This window comes from Mesocricetus auratus, unplaced genomic scaffold, assembly GCF_017639785.1.
Source record: "Mesocricetus auratus isolate SY011 unplaced genomic scaffold, BCM_Maur_2.0 Super-Scaffold_100004, whole genome shotgun sequence".
In the NCBI taxonomy this organism is placed as follows: Eukaryota; Metazoa; Chordata; class Mammalia; order Rodentia; family Cricetidae; genus Mesocricetus; species Mesocricetus auratus.
In genome coordinates, this window is record NW_024429189.1 from 23,972,074 (window position 1) to 23,986,575 (window position 14,502).

At 35.2% G+C, this 14,502-nt stretch overlaps 1 protein-coding gene across 4 annotated transcripts in view; it reads left to right on the plus strand.

The window, feature by feature from the left end:
* Galnt13 (polypeptide N-acetylgalactosaminyltransferase 13) overlaps nucleotides 1–14,502 on the plus strand; it is a 611,901-nt gene that overhangs the window by 356,962 nt on the left and 240,437 nt on the right. For all 4 annotated transcript variants that reach the window (XM_005068971.4, XM_005068972.4, XM_040745358.1 and 1 more), the window contains one exon: nucleotides 9,858–9,975. In XM_005068971.4, the coding sequence (XP_005069028.1) occupies nucleotides 9,858–9,975 (118 nt within the window). The remainder of the gene's footprint in view (nucleotides 1–9,857; nucleotides 9,976–14,502) is intronic.

Here is a 14,502-nt window from a genome sequence, read left to right on the forward strand (position 1 = left end):
GAAAGCTGTTTGATTTATCCCTATAGTTACAGATAGTTTGTTTTTATCTATTCTGTATTTCTCACACATTTATAGGAATCAACATGAATTGCCAACATATTTAACACACATACTTAAAATGCAGTAAAACTCTGCCGAGAAGAAGCATAGTAGATGACCTCTGAGATGATTTTTAAAAATACATCACTTAACAATATTAAAAATTTGGTTGTATTATAAGAGGGAAATTGCAGTACTTTTTTGTCCCTAATTGTATGAAACAGACTATGTAGTACTGTAATACCTTGTATAGTTATTATAGAGTTACCAAGGCGCAGGTATGTCTATTTCATAATTACCATCTGTTTAACTTTGTTGGAGTTCCACATTGCAACTCTGAAGGTCAATGATTCTATATGTGTTAGAAATCAAGCAAGAACAGGCAAAATAAAGCAGTTCTGAGACCACCAAACGGAAACTACTGCAGCTGATGGACAGCTCAGCACCTGGATATAAAACTTTGAAAACATTGGAGAAATAGTTTTGCAGGATGGCTGATTTCTGCCTTCAATATTATTAAGCAGTTTTACAACTAACTACACAATTTAATTTGAAAATGTTAGTGTATTTATTAGCAGAGAGGAATACAATTTCTATAAGATAATGAGTTATGTTGGTTTGTTACTAAAAATCTCAAAAAATAAACATGTACATTCCAAACTTAAAATCCTTGTTTACTACTTCTCTTCTTTGGCAGAGCATTATAATGAGAATGGAACTCTCCACAGTACCATTTGGTACCCAATCCATTTCAGCATAGCCTCAACCTATGGTAGATAGTAACCAAGCATGAGAATTGCTACTGAGAGATATCATATAGCTAAGTGTAATGGTCCCTGCCTGTGATCCCATTGCTGAGAACTGATCTGAAATAAATTAAATATTAAAAGAAACACCTGATTCTGCTACTGTGCAATGGACGTTGGGGCTACTGTGCCCTGGTAACATTGAAACACCATTGCCAGTGGAGTTCTATTAAACTAGGCAAAATTTATTTCAGTACATTCATTTCCCATTGCATAAAGAAAGGTCTAATTTATACATGAACCACAGCCTTAATTAATAAAGTTAATTAAACCTAGGTAAAATGAACATGGTATTTTATTTCTTTTGTATAGTAAAATATAAGAAAAAATAAGAAGTAACATATCTGAGTTAGATAAAACAAACAAAAGGAAAAGATGCTAAGAGAAAGCACAAGGAACAGAAACCCACTTACTTACACACCCAAGAATCTTCTAAAAACAGTGAACTGGAAGTCTATGTATATACATTATGTGTAGGGTAAGAAGAAAAATAAAGAAGAAAAATATATAAATGATATAAATACAAAAAATAAAACGAGTAAAAAGAAAAAACAGAAAATTCCTGATATGACATTATAAAACTAGCCACCTCCAAAGGTGCCATGAAGTTCTATTTTGGGCCAACTATTGCTGGATATGCAGCCTCCCCAGTGAAAATCCACTGGCGGTAACTAAGTTTTCCCTTGTAAGTGGTTATAAATTGCAAATTGCTTCTGGGTTAGGGATAGAGGCATGTGTTCATTTCTCTTTTCAACGCTAGACCCCTTCTAGTGCAGGAACTTGTAAGCCCTGTGCATGCTCTCTCAGTCTATCTAAGATTGTATGTGATTTGATCATGCTGATTTACAGGGCCTTGTATTCTTGGTGTCCTCCATCTCCTCTAGCTCTTATACTTTTTCTGTTTCTTCTTCCACAGAGTTCCCTGAACCTTGAGGGGAGGGATTTGATGGAGTCTTCCCAGTTATGACTAAGAGTTCCAACATGTCTCCCTCATTGCAGAATGTCTGGCTGTGGATCTCTGTATATTTTTTCACATTTGCTGCAGGAGGAAGCATCTTAGATGGTAGTTGAGAAAGGCATTGATCTATGAGTAAAGTAGACTATCTTTAAGGTGTATTTTAATGTCTCTTTAAAAGATAACAGTTATAATTTATTTTTACTTAGGTCTCTAGGATATCTAGTTTTGGACCTTGGTCACACTAGCAGTGTAGGATATGACTTCCATATCCTGGGGTGAGCCTTAACTTGAATCAGACATTGGTTGATTATACTTTTTTTTTTGGTTTTTATGAGATAGGGTTTCTCTGTATTGTTTTGGAGGCTGTCGGTCCAGCCTGGCCTTGAACTCTCAGAGATCCACCTACCTCTGCCTCCCGAGTGCTGGGATTAAAGGCATGCAACACCACCGCCCGGCGGTTGATTATTCTTACAAATTTTGTGCCACCATTACTCTGCCACAACTTGTAGACAGGACACCATTGTTGATCCAAGGGTTTGTTGTTGGGTTGGTGTTTGCAACCTGTAGTCTTGGCAACTGCATGGGTTTTTTTTTGGAGGTTCTCATGTTTCCCCTTAATGACCCAATTAGATATCACCCAATTCTGGTATGTGAAACTTCACTTGGTGACATTAAATGGCTAGCTGCAGATATGTATACCTCATTATTTGGTGATTTCATTTAGATCACACATACACACATATACACATATCTATCTCTGCCTCTATCTATCATCTTTCTATCTGTCTGTCAATCATCTATCCATCTACTTTACGAAAATTTTGCTATACTAGGTTTCCATATTATCCCTCACATGGCCCTTAATTTTGTTTTCTTCACACTTTTCCTCCCTCATTCTTCTGCACATTTATCTTCCTCCCCACTTCATTCTCAATAATTAATATATTTCCCTCTTCTAGTGAAAACTGTCTTTCTCCCATAGTCTGTTAATCTATTCCTAATCACTGTGGTCTTACAGATTGTAACTTGCTTATCCTTGACTTAACAGCTAGTATCCCCATATACAGAATACATAACAGATTTTCTGGGTCTTGGTTACCTTACTCAGGATGATTTTTTTCTAGTTCAATTCTTTTAACTGTTTATTATATAATTCAATTAATTTTTAATGCTGAATGATACTCACTTGTGTAACCATACCATAATTTCTATAACCAGTCTTCTGTTGAGGGTTGTTTTCACTTTTTGCCTATCATTATGCATAGAGTAGCAATAGCTATGGTTGAGAAAGTGTTTCAGTGCTAAAATGAAGCTTCCCCTAAGTATATTTTTATGTGTGTGTTTTTTTTTTGGTTTTACGAGACAGGGTTTCTCTGTATTGTTTTGGAGGCTGTCAGTCCAGCCCGGCCTCGAACTCACAGAGATCTGCCTGCCTCTACCTCTCGAGTGCTGGGATTAAAGGCATGAGCCACCACTGCCCGGCTTTTATGTGGTTTTTAGGGTAAATTGATTTCCATCTTCCTGGGGAATCACCACACTGATTTCCATATTGCTGTATAAGTTTTCATGTCCAACTGCAATGGGTCAGTGTTCCCCTTACTCCACATTCTTGCCAGCAGGAATAGTTACTTGTTTTATTGTTCTAAGCAATTGGAAAGGTGCAAGATTAAGTAATGAAGTAGTTTTGGTTTGTATCTCCCTGATGACTAAGGGTGTTAAATATTTCTCTGCTTCTCCCATTTGAATTTCCTCCTTTGAGATTTCTGTGTAGCTCTATACCCCAATTTTCAATTGGATTATCTATTTTCTTGACATTTCCATCAATTCTTTTTATTATCCAGGATTGCTTTAGCTATCTTGGGATGTTTTCTGTTCTGTATGAAGCTGACTATTGTCCTTTCATGATCTGTCACAAATTGTGTTGTAATTATGATGGGGATTTCATTGAATCTATATATTGCTTTTGATAGGATAGCCGATTTTGTTATGCTAATCCTACTGGTCCATTAACATGGGAGATCTTTCTATCTTTTAATGTTTTCTTTAATTTTCTTCTTGGATGTCAAAATTTTATCATGCTTATCTTCCACTTGTGGAAAGTTACCCCTGGATACTTTATATCATTTCTGGTAAGTGGGAAAGGCCTTTCCCTGATTTATTTCTCAGTTTATTTGTCAATTGTGCATAGGACGGCTACTGAGTTTTGTGATTTAATTTCATAACCACCTATGTTCCTGAAAGTATTTATCAATTGTAGAAATTTCCTGTGTAATTTTAGGGTTACTTACATATACCATCACATGAAATACAGATACTTTGGAATGTTCAGCTGCAATTTGTATCCATTTGATTTCCCTCAGCTGTCTTATTGATGTAGCTACAACTTCCAGTACTGTATTAACTAGGTATGGATAGGCAACATTGACTTTTTCCTAATTTTAATGGAATTACATTGTGTTTTTCTCTATTAAAGTTGATGTTGGCTATGAGCTTGCAGTAAACTGCCTTTATTATGATACAGTATATCCATTATATCTCTTAACTCTCAAGTATTTTTATTGTGAAAGAGTGGTGAATTTCAGCAAAGGCATTTTCTGTATCTAATGAGATGATCATGTGATTTTTATTTTTCAGTTTGTTTATATTGTAGGTTACATTTTTGATTCACATATGTTAAACCATCCCTGCAACTCTGGAACAAAGCCTATTTGATCATTAGAGATAATCTTCTAGATGCATCTTTGGATTCAGTTTGATAGCATTTTATTAATACATTTTTGATCTATATTCATAGGGACAATTGGTCTATAATTCTCTGTCTCTGTTAGGTCATTATATGGTTTGCATATCAGGGTTAATATGCTCTCCTAAAAGAAATTGTTCAGTGTTCATTCTGTTTCTATTTTGTGGAATAATGTGAGGAGAGTTGGCATTCACTTGTCTTTGAAAGTCTGGTAGAATTTTATGCTAAAAACGTAGTGTCAGAAAGGGAGAACTGATAGGCAAAGGAGATAAGACTAGTCTGGTTTAACCCACAGAAACAGTTGACCTGAACAAAGGGGAGCTCTTGGACCCCAGATTGATGGCTGTGTGGAAAGCATGGCACTGACCCAGACCCCCTGAATGTGGTTGTCAGTGAGGAGGCCTAGGTAATCTATGGGGCCTTGGGTAGTATTTATCCTTGGTGTACAAATAGACTTTGAGTGCCCATCCCACAATCAGGGATGCTCTCTCAGCCGGGACTCTTGGAGGAGGGCCTAGGGCCTGCCCTGGACGAAATGACAGTCACTGGTGATCCACTATGGAGGGCTTCACCCTCCTTTGGAATCAGAGGAGGACTGGGAGACCTAGTTGGGAGGGTGGGCACGGAGGGGAGGGAGAAGGAGCTTGGATTGACATGTGAAACAAGCTTGTTTCTAACTTAAATAAAAATAGAAAAACGTTTTTCCCTTGGATTTTTTCATTGGGAGTCTTTTAATGGATACTCCTATTTTGTTAGAGCTTATAGATCTGTTTAAATTGGTTATCTGATCCTAATTTAACTTTGACAAGTGTTACACTTATTTTAGAATTTACATTTGGATGGAGCATAGGTTTTTTTAAAATTATGTCCTTATTATCATCTGGAATTCCTCGTGTCTATTGTTATGTCCCCATTTTCATCTCTAATTTTATTAATTTGGATCTTCTCTCTTGCCTTTAGTTAATATGATAAGGGTTTGATAATCTTGCTGATTTTTCTCAAAGAACCAACTCTTTGTTTCACTGATTCTTTTTTATAAATTTTATTTAACTTAGAAGCAATCTTATTTTACATATCAATACCAGTTCCCTCTCCCTCCTGTCCTCCCATGTCCCACACCAACCTCCCATCCCATGCCCCATCCACTCCCAGGGAGGGTGAGGGCCTTCCATGAGGAATCATCAAAATCTGTCAAATCATTTGTGGCAGGGCCTAGGCCCTCCCCTGTGTGTCTAGGCTAAGAGAGTAACCCTCTATGGGAAATGGGTTCCTGAAGTCCTTTTGATCATTAGGGATATATTCTGGTTCCACTGCTAGAGGCCCCATGGACAGCCCAATGCTCCTAGCTGACACCTACATTCAGGGGGGTCTGGCTTGGTCCTATGTTGGTTCCGTAGCTGTCAGACTGGGGTCCAAGAGTTCCCACTTGCTCAGGTTAGCTGTTTCTGTGGGTTTTCCCAGCATAGATAGGACCCATTTGTTCATCAATTTTCCCTCTCTGAAACTGTATTCCAGGGTTTTGGCTCAGGGCTTAACTATGGATCTCTGCTTCTGCTTCCATCAGAGGCTGGAAGAAGGCTCTAGAATGGCATTTAAGGTAGTCATCATTTTTATTATAGGAGAAGGGCATTAAAGGTAGCCTCTCCACTATTGCTTTCACTGATTCTTTTTATTGATTTTTTTCTTTCTAGTGTATTGATTTCAGCCTTGAGTTTGATTATTTCTTTTTGTCTATTCCTTTTGGTGTGTGATTTCTTCTTTTTTTCTATAGCTTACAGGTTTGCTATTGAATTGCTATAATGAGAGCTCTCTCTCTCTTTTATGTAGGTACTTGTTAGTATGAACATGCCTTTTATAACAGCCTTCATTGCATCCTTCAAGTTTGCATATGCTGTATATTCATTTTTAGTCAATAATAGAAATCTTTGATTTATTTGTTACTTTCTATATTACCCAATTTTATTCACTAGTGAGTTCTTCAGTTTCCATGAATTTGTAAGCTTTCTGCTGTTGTTGATATCCAGTTTTTGTCTGTGATGGTCAAATAGGAGGCAGAGTATTATTGCAGTTTTCTTGTATGTGTTGAGACTTTCTTTTTTCTGAATATGTGGTCAGCTTTAGAGAAAGTTTCATGTGGTTTTGAGAGTGTATATTATTTTGTGTTTAGATGAAATGTTCAGTAAATATGTTAGGTTCTTTTACCTTTCAACATTAGTTAGCTCTAGCATCTCTGTTTTTAATTTCTGTCTGGATGACCTATGTACTGCTGAGGGTTGGGTACTGAATTTTCCCTCTATAGGTGGGTGAGAGTCATTATGTGTTTTAAGGTATAGTAAATTGTTTGTTTGTTTGTGTTTACAAACTAGCACACCCTTGTGTCTGGAACACAGATGATAAGCACTGAAATTTCCTTAGTGGATGTTCTTTAGATGAGTATACACTTTTCTTTCCCTATCTCTTCTGATTAGTTTTGCTTTGAATTCTATTTTATCAGATATTAAGATGGCTACACCAGTTTATTTTTTAAGTCCATTTGCTTAGGAATAACTTTTGCCATTCTTTTCATTTGACGTCTACCCTTGATGTTAATGTATATTTCTTGGATGTAACAGAAGGATGAATCCTATTTTTGTATCCATTCAATTAGTCTGTGTCTTTTACATGGAAATTGATGTTGAAATATATCAGTGAGCAGTGATGTTGATTCCTGATATTTTGTTATTGTGGTAGTTTGTTGCTGATGGTGGTGGTGGTGGTGTGAGTGCATGCATTTGTGTGTGTGTGAGTGTGTGTGTGTGTGTGTGTATTCTTGCCTACTTTTGGTTTCCTTGTCTGACCTTAGTTATTGCTTGTGTTTTCTTGTGTGTGGTTATTCTCTTTGGGTTGAGCTTTTCTCCTAGTATCTACTGTAGGACTAAATTTATGGATACATATTTTTTAAATTTGACTTGATCATAGTATGTCTTGTTTTTTTCCATCTATGGTGATTGATAATTTTGTTGGGTATAGTAGTAGTCTGCTGTCTATGTTTGTTTGTTTGTTTTTGTTTTTTTGAGTTTGAAAGCCATCTGCCCATGCCCTTCTGTCTTTTAGAGCATCTGCTGAGAAGCTGATTATACTTCTAATAGGTCTTCTTTTATATGTTACCTTATTTTTTTCCATTTTTGTATGTTTCTTATACCTTTACAGGCATCTCCTTCTTTAGAGTAGGGGTGTTTTCTATTATGAATTCTTAAAAATATTTTCTATCCTTTGATGCGGGTTTCTTTTCATTCCTCTGTTTCTTATTCTGAAAATTGGTCTTTTCATAATGTCTCAAATTTCCTGGATGTTGTTGGCAGGATAGTTTTAGATTTGACATTTCTTTTGACTGAGGTACATATATATATATTTGTCTTAATGCCCAAGATTCTTTCTTCCATCTCTTATAATCTGTTAGTAAATTTGCCTCTGAGACTCCTATATGAGTTCCTAAATTTTTTCCTTTCCAGAAATACCTCACTTTGGGTTTTATTTATTGATTTGATATGCTTCAACTACTTTTATTTATTTCCTCTCATTCTTTCCTAGGTATTTCATATATTTCTTTAAAGGATTCGTTCACTTTCTCTTTAAAGACCTCTGTCACATTCATAAAGGCTATTTAAAGTCTTTGTATTGTGATTTAGCTATGGTGCAATTCTTTGGACCTACTGTGCTAGGGCTGCTGGACTTTAGAGTAGTAATATTTCCCTGGCTGTATTTTGTTTATTTGTTTGTTTTTTGTTTTTCAAGACAGGGTTTCTCTGTATTGTTTTAATGGCTGTCCTGGAACATGCTCTGTAGACCAGGCTGGCCTTAAATTCACAGAGATCCATCTGCCTCTGTCTGCCAAGTGCTGGGATTAAAGACGTGCTGGGATTAAAGGCGTGTGTCACCAACGGCTGGCCCCTGGCTGTATTTTTAATACTGGAGTCTATCCATCTAGATTTCAGAGGATTCCAATTCTAGGTGTTGACATCTAGTCTTATCTTTTTTGGGTGGGTATTTTGTTTCTTGTTTTTATTTGTTTGGTGGGGTTTCTTTGTTAATTTGTTTGTTTTTCCCCTCTCTGGTTTGTGTGTTGCCTGTTAGGAAATTCTTCTGGGATCCTACTATATGTGGCCACGAGAAGGGTGGAAAGTGGGATGTTCCATCAGGATCTGCTTAGTCTCCTAAGGATAGTGGCAGAGTGAAGAGAATCCAGTGCATGTGGTCAGCTACAAGTCTCTTGGAATGAGACTCAGGAATCGGACTTGAAAATGCAGAGAGAGAAGTGAAGGTCTCCAGTTAGCCTACCTGACTCCTTGGCTTGAATGTGTTTTGTTTGTTTGTTTTGTTTTGTTTTTAGGTGCCCAGGGAGTGCCTGCTAGGCTTGGGACTTAGATAAAGTCATGAGTGTAGGGAGGATAATTCGAAGGGTAAGATTTGGGAGATCCACTGCAGATAGGTGCGAGGAGGAGAGTCAGTGGCAAGTGGTCTGCTGCCGAGCCAAGGATGAAACTGGCAGTTTCAGATTTGGAAGAGAGAAGGAATAGACGAAGATACACAGTTAACCCAACTGTTTCCCTGTCCAGATTAGGTAGTTTAGTTCTTGTAGAGGAATTTGGACATGTGAACGAAATGAAAACTTATTTGTAGGTAGAAATTTTAGAATCCATGTGAAAACCCTTCTCTACCACTGAATAATAGGTAAGATCTGGGTGTATCTTTAGACTTAGACAAATAATTTTATTTCTTAAAGTATCTAATGAATAATAAACAATTGGATATGAAAGCTCCTTTACCTGCTTTGTTAGAATGCTTCTGTAAAGAACAGTAGGTGCTCTGTGTAGACATTTTCATAGCAGTTTATACTTTGTATTGAGATAGGCACATTCTCAGTTTCCTATAGTTCACAACGAAATGATTTGTAACTCTGCGGTCAAGATCACAGCTGGTGTCTTTTAGATCAGGCAGTCTCTTTAAAGACCATGTAAATGGCAGCACCCTTGTCCTTCTCTGCCCCAGGGGAGGTAGAAGTCCCAGATTTAATTTAGCAGTGTTCCTCTTGTGTTTCTATTTTATCATCTATATTAAGACAAAGTAATTTAACGGAGTTTTGTAAAAAGTGTGAAATACAAATGCAACTTTAATATTTTAAATGCTTTCACACCTTGACATTGTGTTTCCAGCTTTAGTTTTTGAGGACTATTTTAATATTTAAGATGTCAAAACTATTTGTTGTAGTATCACTAAACTCCACACAGTGTTTTCAAAACATATTCTTTTCTTTTGTTTTGTTTTCAACTAGGACCCCTACTATGGCTGGTGGCCTATTTTCTATTGACAGAAACTACTTTGAAGAGATAGGAACTTACGATGCAGGAATGGATATCTGGGGTGGAGAGAATCTTGAAATGTCTTTTAGGGTAATTGAATTTTTCTTTATTTTTAAACTCTGAAAATAGTATGTGGTAGCATGCACCTATCAGACCCAATAATTTACTGTCAAAATTTCTCTAAGTGATGTAATTTACTGATCATTTGGTCAATATATGTTTATTTAAAACGTTTACTAGATTCCTATTGCATGCAAACTTTACTGTTAAATCTGGAATTTTACCTTTTCCAAATAATTTTCATTCATGGTCAAAATGTATTTTGTTGCATTTCCCTGTAAACAAATCTTGTGTTGTTTAACTGATATCGGGAAGTGTTTATGTGACCTGAATTGCAAATGCTGCATGAATTTGTCCTTAATGAACTTTAAGATCAACTGCGGTCAAATAATTTTGGTAATTCTGCTAGAAGCATGTATGGTTTTCAACTATAGACATTAGTATTAAAAATTTATTTGAAAAAATACAATTTCACTTAATAAAAAACTTCCAAATAAATGAGAATTAAAAACAAAATTTATATAACATCATTTAATTTTTATAGACAAAACTGTAAATGCAATATCCAAAATGTATCTTTGTTCTAAGAAATAGAAAAGTGTTTTTATGCATTTTACCTTCAAGCACACATATTATTTTAAAAAGAACTTTTTAAATAAGACTAACTATTCCTTAATAAAATTCAATGCAAATCACTTAAAATAGTAGCATTTTAGCAAAGTCAGCTATAAAATTAAATGAGTAGAATCTGGACACATTATATAGCCAGGTGAAAATTAGTTTTGAAAGTGAAGTTGAAAATTTGTTTTCCACCAACACACAAAAAAAATGTGTGATGTGTAAGAAATTGTTAAAAATTTAGGGACCTAGAATGATGGCTCAGTGCTTAAAAGTACTTGCTTTTTTTTGTAGCCCCTACAAGTATTGCAATTTAATTGACAGCATCCTTACGCTGTTTCACATTTATAACTTTTGTTCTTGATATTTGTCATCCACTTCCAACCAATGCAGGCACTAGCACACATAGTGTACATACATACATACATAAACATACATACATTCATACATGGTATCAAAATAAAATTATAAAACCTCAAATAGAATGTTTTAAAGATGTTGTTGAATTGTTGATTAAAGTTTCAATTTTTCTAATGCAGAATTTATTTTGTCTGAGGTAGTTGTGATGTTTGAAAAGCAATAGAACTGTGTTTTTGTGTTACATTGTGTGTAATGAAGATGATTATCGTGACCACAAATAGATATTTTTGTGTATTTCCTTATATATGAATACTATGTGTGACTTGTCAACAAAAGTTAGTACCATGATTAGAACTGTCTTCTTATTATCAGGTCTATGTAATATTTTTTTTTTTTGGTTTTTCGAGACAGGGTTTCTCTGTAGCTTTGGAGGCTGTCCTGGAACTCACTTTGTAGACCAGGCTGGCTTTGAACTCACAGAGATCCGCCTGCCTCTGCTTCCCGAGGGCTGGGATTAAAGGCGTGCGCCACCAACGCCCGGCCTATGTAATATTTTTTGCAGAAACTTTGAAGCCATTTGGAGACAGATTCTTGTTAGCATAGATATAAAAATGACAGAAATAAGAGATGACCCAAAATATCAAAATAAGCAAACAAATAAAACCAAGAAAGAAATGAAAGAAAAATATTAATAAATATAACAATTTGTTTTGTTTTTTGGTTTTTCGAGACAGGGTTTCTCTGTATTGTTTTGGAGGCTATTGGTCCAGCCCAGCCTCGAACTCACAGAGATCCGCCTGCCTCTGCCTCCCGAGTGCTGGGCTTAAAGGCATGCGCCACCACTGCCCGGCAACAATTTGTTTTTATTCTTAGAGTAAATAATAAAAGTATGTGAGTTCTTATTCACTTTCTGGACATTTGCTGGGATTGTGTGAGGAAAACAATACACAGTGCTGTTCCACTGACCCAATTACTTACTTTCTGTTTTTTTCTGCTTTCGTAAAGTGCTATCTTATCTCATTTATATATATTAAGCTTGATTATCTGCCAGTACCCTACTTTTGTGTTGATTATGTACCTTCCACATTGGAGGGAGCCTGAATGATAGGTTCAAAGATAGCTATATGACTAATACAATTATTAAGAAGGGCCTGATCAGCAAGTATGACAAAGTTACACATGAATAAAGGTATTATGTGGATGTCAGGAAAGTAGAGACAAGGTAACTGACGCCCCTAAGAATAATCAGAAACTTGGAAAATGACAGTAGATTCTGCGATCAACTACCTAGGAATATTAACAGATTGAAATACTCATTAATGACTGTTTTCAAAGATTTCAAAACTTATTATTGCTTTAAGCACCCCCACATTTGTCTACAGGTTGTTTTCAGGAGAATATATTGTGATTTTTATTACAACCTTGAATCAACTATCCAGGCTACATATTTCATGACAGACCCATCAGCATATAGGTATGATTTAATGTTTTTAATTGTTGAGGATATAAAGATGACTAAGGCATGATGATTTCTTATTCTAAAGGAGCAGCATTCCTAAAGACAGATATTATTTCAAAATGGTGAAATTGTTTCTTATACATGTCAAATAAGTTCATGTGTGAGTAAACCATTTAAAATCAACTGATTGAGTGACTATTGTAATGATTGTGTGGTTTTGTAGCTGTATAATTTTCAGTTACCACTATAAGTAAAATATTAAAATATTTGGAATGTGAAAAATATTAGTATACTAGAAAGGCTTAAGGAAATTTTAAACAAAAGAAAGGAATGCATTCCTAATTGTCTTTTATTTTTCATTGTGATATCACTTTGTTTATGATGACTAGGAAAGTTCAGGAGAATATATACATTAATAAATTAGGTAAAAGTTACAGACTTCAAAGACGCAGATGTTTCCAGATCATTAGTAATAATAGATTTAAATACAGTGACAAACCATTACAAGGAAACCTTGAGGACAAAAAAGAAAATTCCTTGCCATAGTGTAATGGCATGCCTTCTAGTGTTGGCAGTGATTTTGGAATAGGATGGCTGAGCACCAAATCCAGCCTTCTGTGAACACCAGGTCTGCTGTTATGTGTCCTGCTAACACATATTCTGTCGTCCTACTGTAATGTAACAGACTAAAGAGTTGGTACTAAAGAACGGATGAAACTACTACTCAAACGCATTCTTTTTCTAGATTTCTGACATGGTTGCCTCATCTGTGATATCTTTCTTTGATAGATCTGGTCGGTAGTGGAAAAATGCATAACCAGCATCAGTAAGAATAGTCACAGGGAGATTCTAACACCTCAGCAAAAATTTAGTTTCAGATCCTTCTCCTCACTAAATTGTACATTTCACCGATATAACACAAACACTAAGGATAGTGTCTAGATATAAATGAAGTAAAAATGAATTCATTTAATTCTAAATTATTGAGTTTAATACATTCTGAGTATATACTACTGATAGACAAACTTGATGGCATTGTGGAATTTGTATTTTAGTATAGGGGATTGATGATACACAAGATCAATAAAGTATATTAATATATTCGTCATTAGTATTTAAGAAAATAGTCACAGAACAGATGAAGTCAGTGAACTGTTAATTCTTAGAAGGTAGTAAGGGGTTGGGATTTTACGGAGTTTATAGATTTGTGGATTTTATAGAAGGAAGATTGAGCAAGGAATAAATGATAAAATAAAATGAACTCCAAATTACTATAAATTGTCAGCTGTCTTAAAGTGGTTATTTTATCAGTGTATTACCCACATATACTGCCACCAAAATTTCTTCTTCTAGTAAATAATAGCACAGAGAACTGTATTAATAGCACAAAGAACAATGATCCTAATTCCCTCTAACATTTTGTTCAAGTGACAGTGGAAGTAATCTGCTAGTTATTGAATCAGTTGAGTTGATTTGGAAAGAAGGTCTAAGAAGCAAGACTATAAAGGGTTTCCTACAAGTGGTGATAGAACAATGCTGAGAAGTTTGTATTGGAAGTTAAGCAGACTGGAATAATTGTGTGAGCAAAGTTTTAGTTTGTCCGATTCTACATTGGAAAGTACAAGGCAATAATTTATATGTTTGAAAAAAGATAAAATAAATTATGAATACAGTTTTGAGTATACTATTTTCTGCATGTGAACTGTACCATAAAATCCATCTCTTGAAATGTGGTAATAATCTTTGCAGTCTTGAACAAACCACATGATTCCTGAGTATCATTTAATAATAATTTTATCCTTAAGATCTTGTCATGAGAATATGCCATCAAAATCCCTTCCTTCTACACCTGAATATACAAGACATATATAAAGTATCTCCTAAGTTCCCCACATGAGAAGAAATAATAAGGATGAAAGCTGAGATGGATAATTATAAAAAGTAAAATTTTAAAGAACTCTGATGAAAACAAAAGTCTGCTTTATTAGGAAAATCAGTCAAATTTAAATTTCTTTCTGAATTTTTGGAAAACATATAACAAACCAGTTCTGTGAAAGAGAAAAGAGACATAGCAATGGATTTTTTTAGTTATATAAAAAAACTATAAGAATGATATGGAC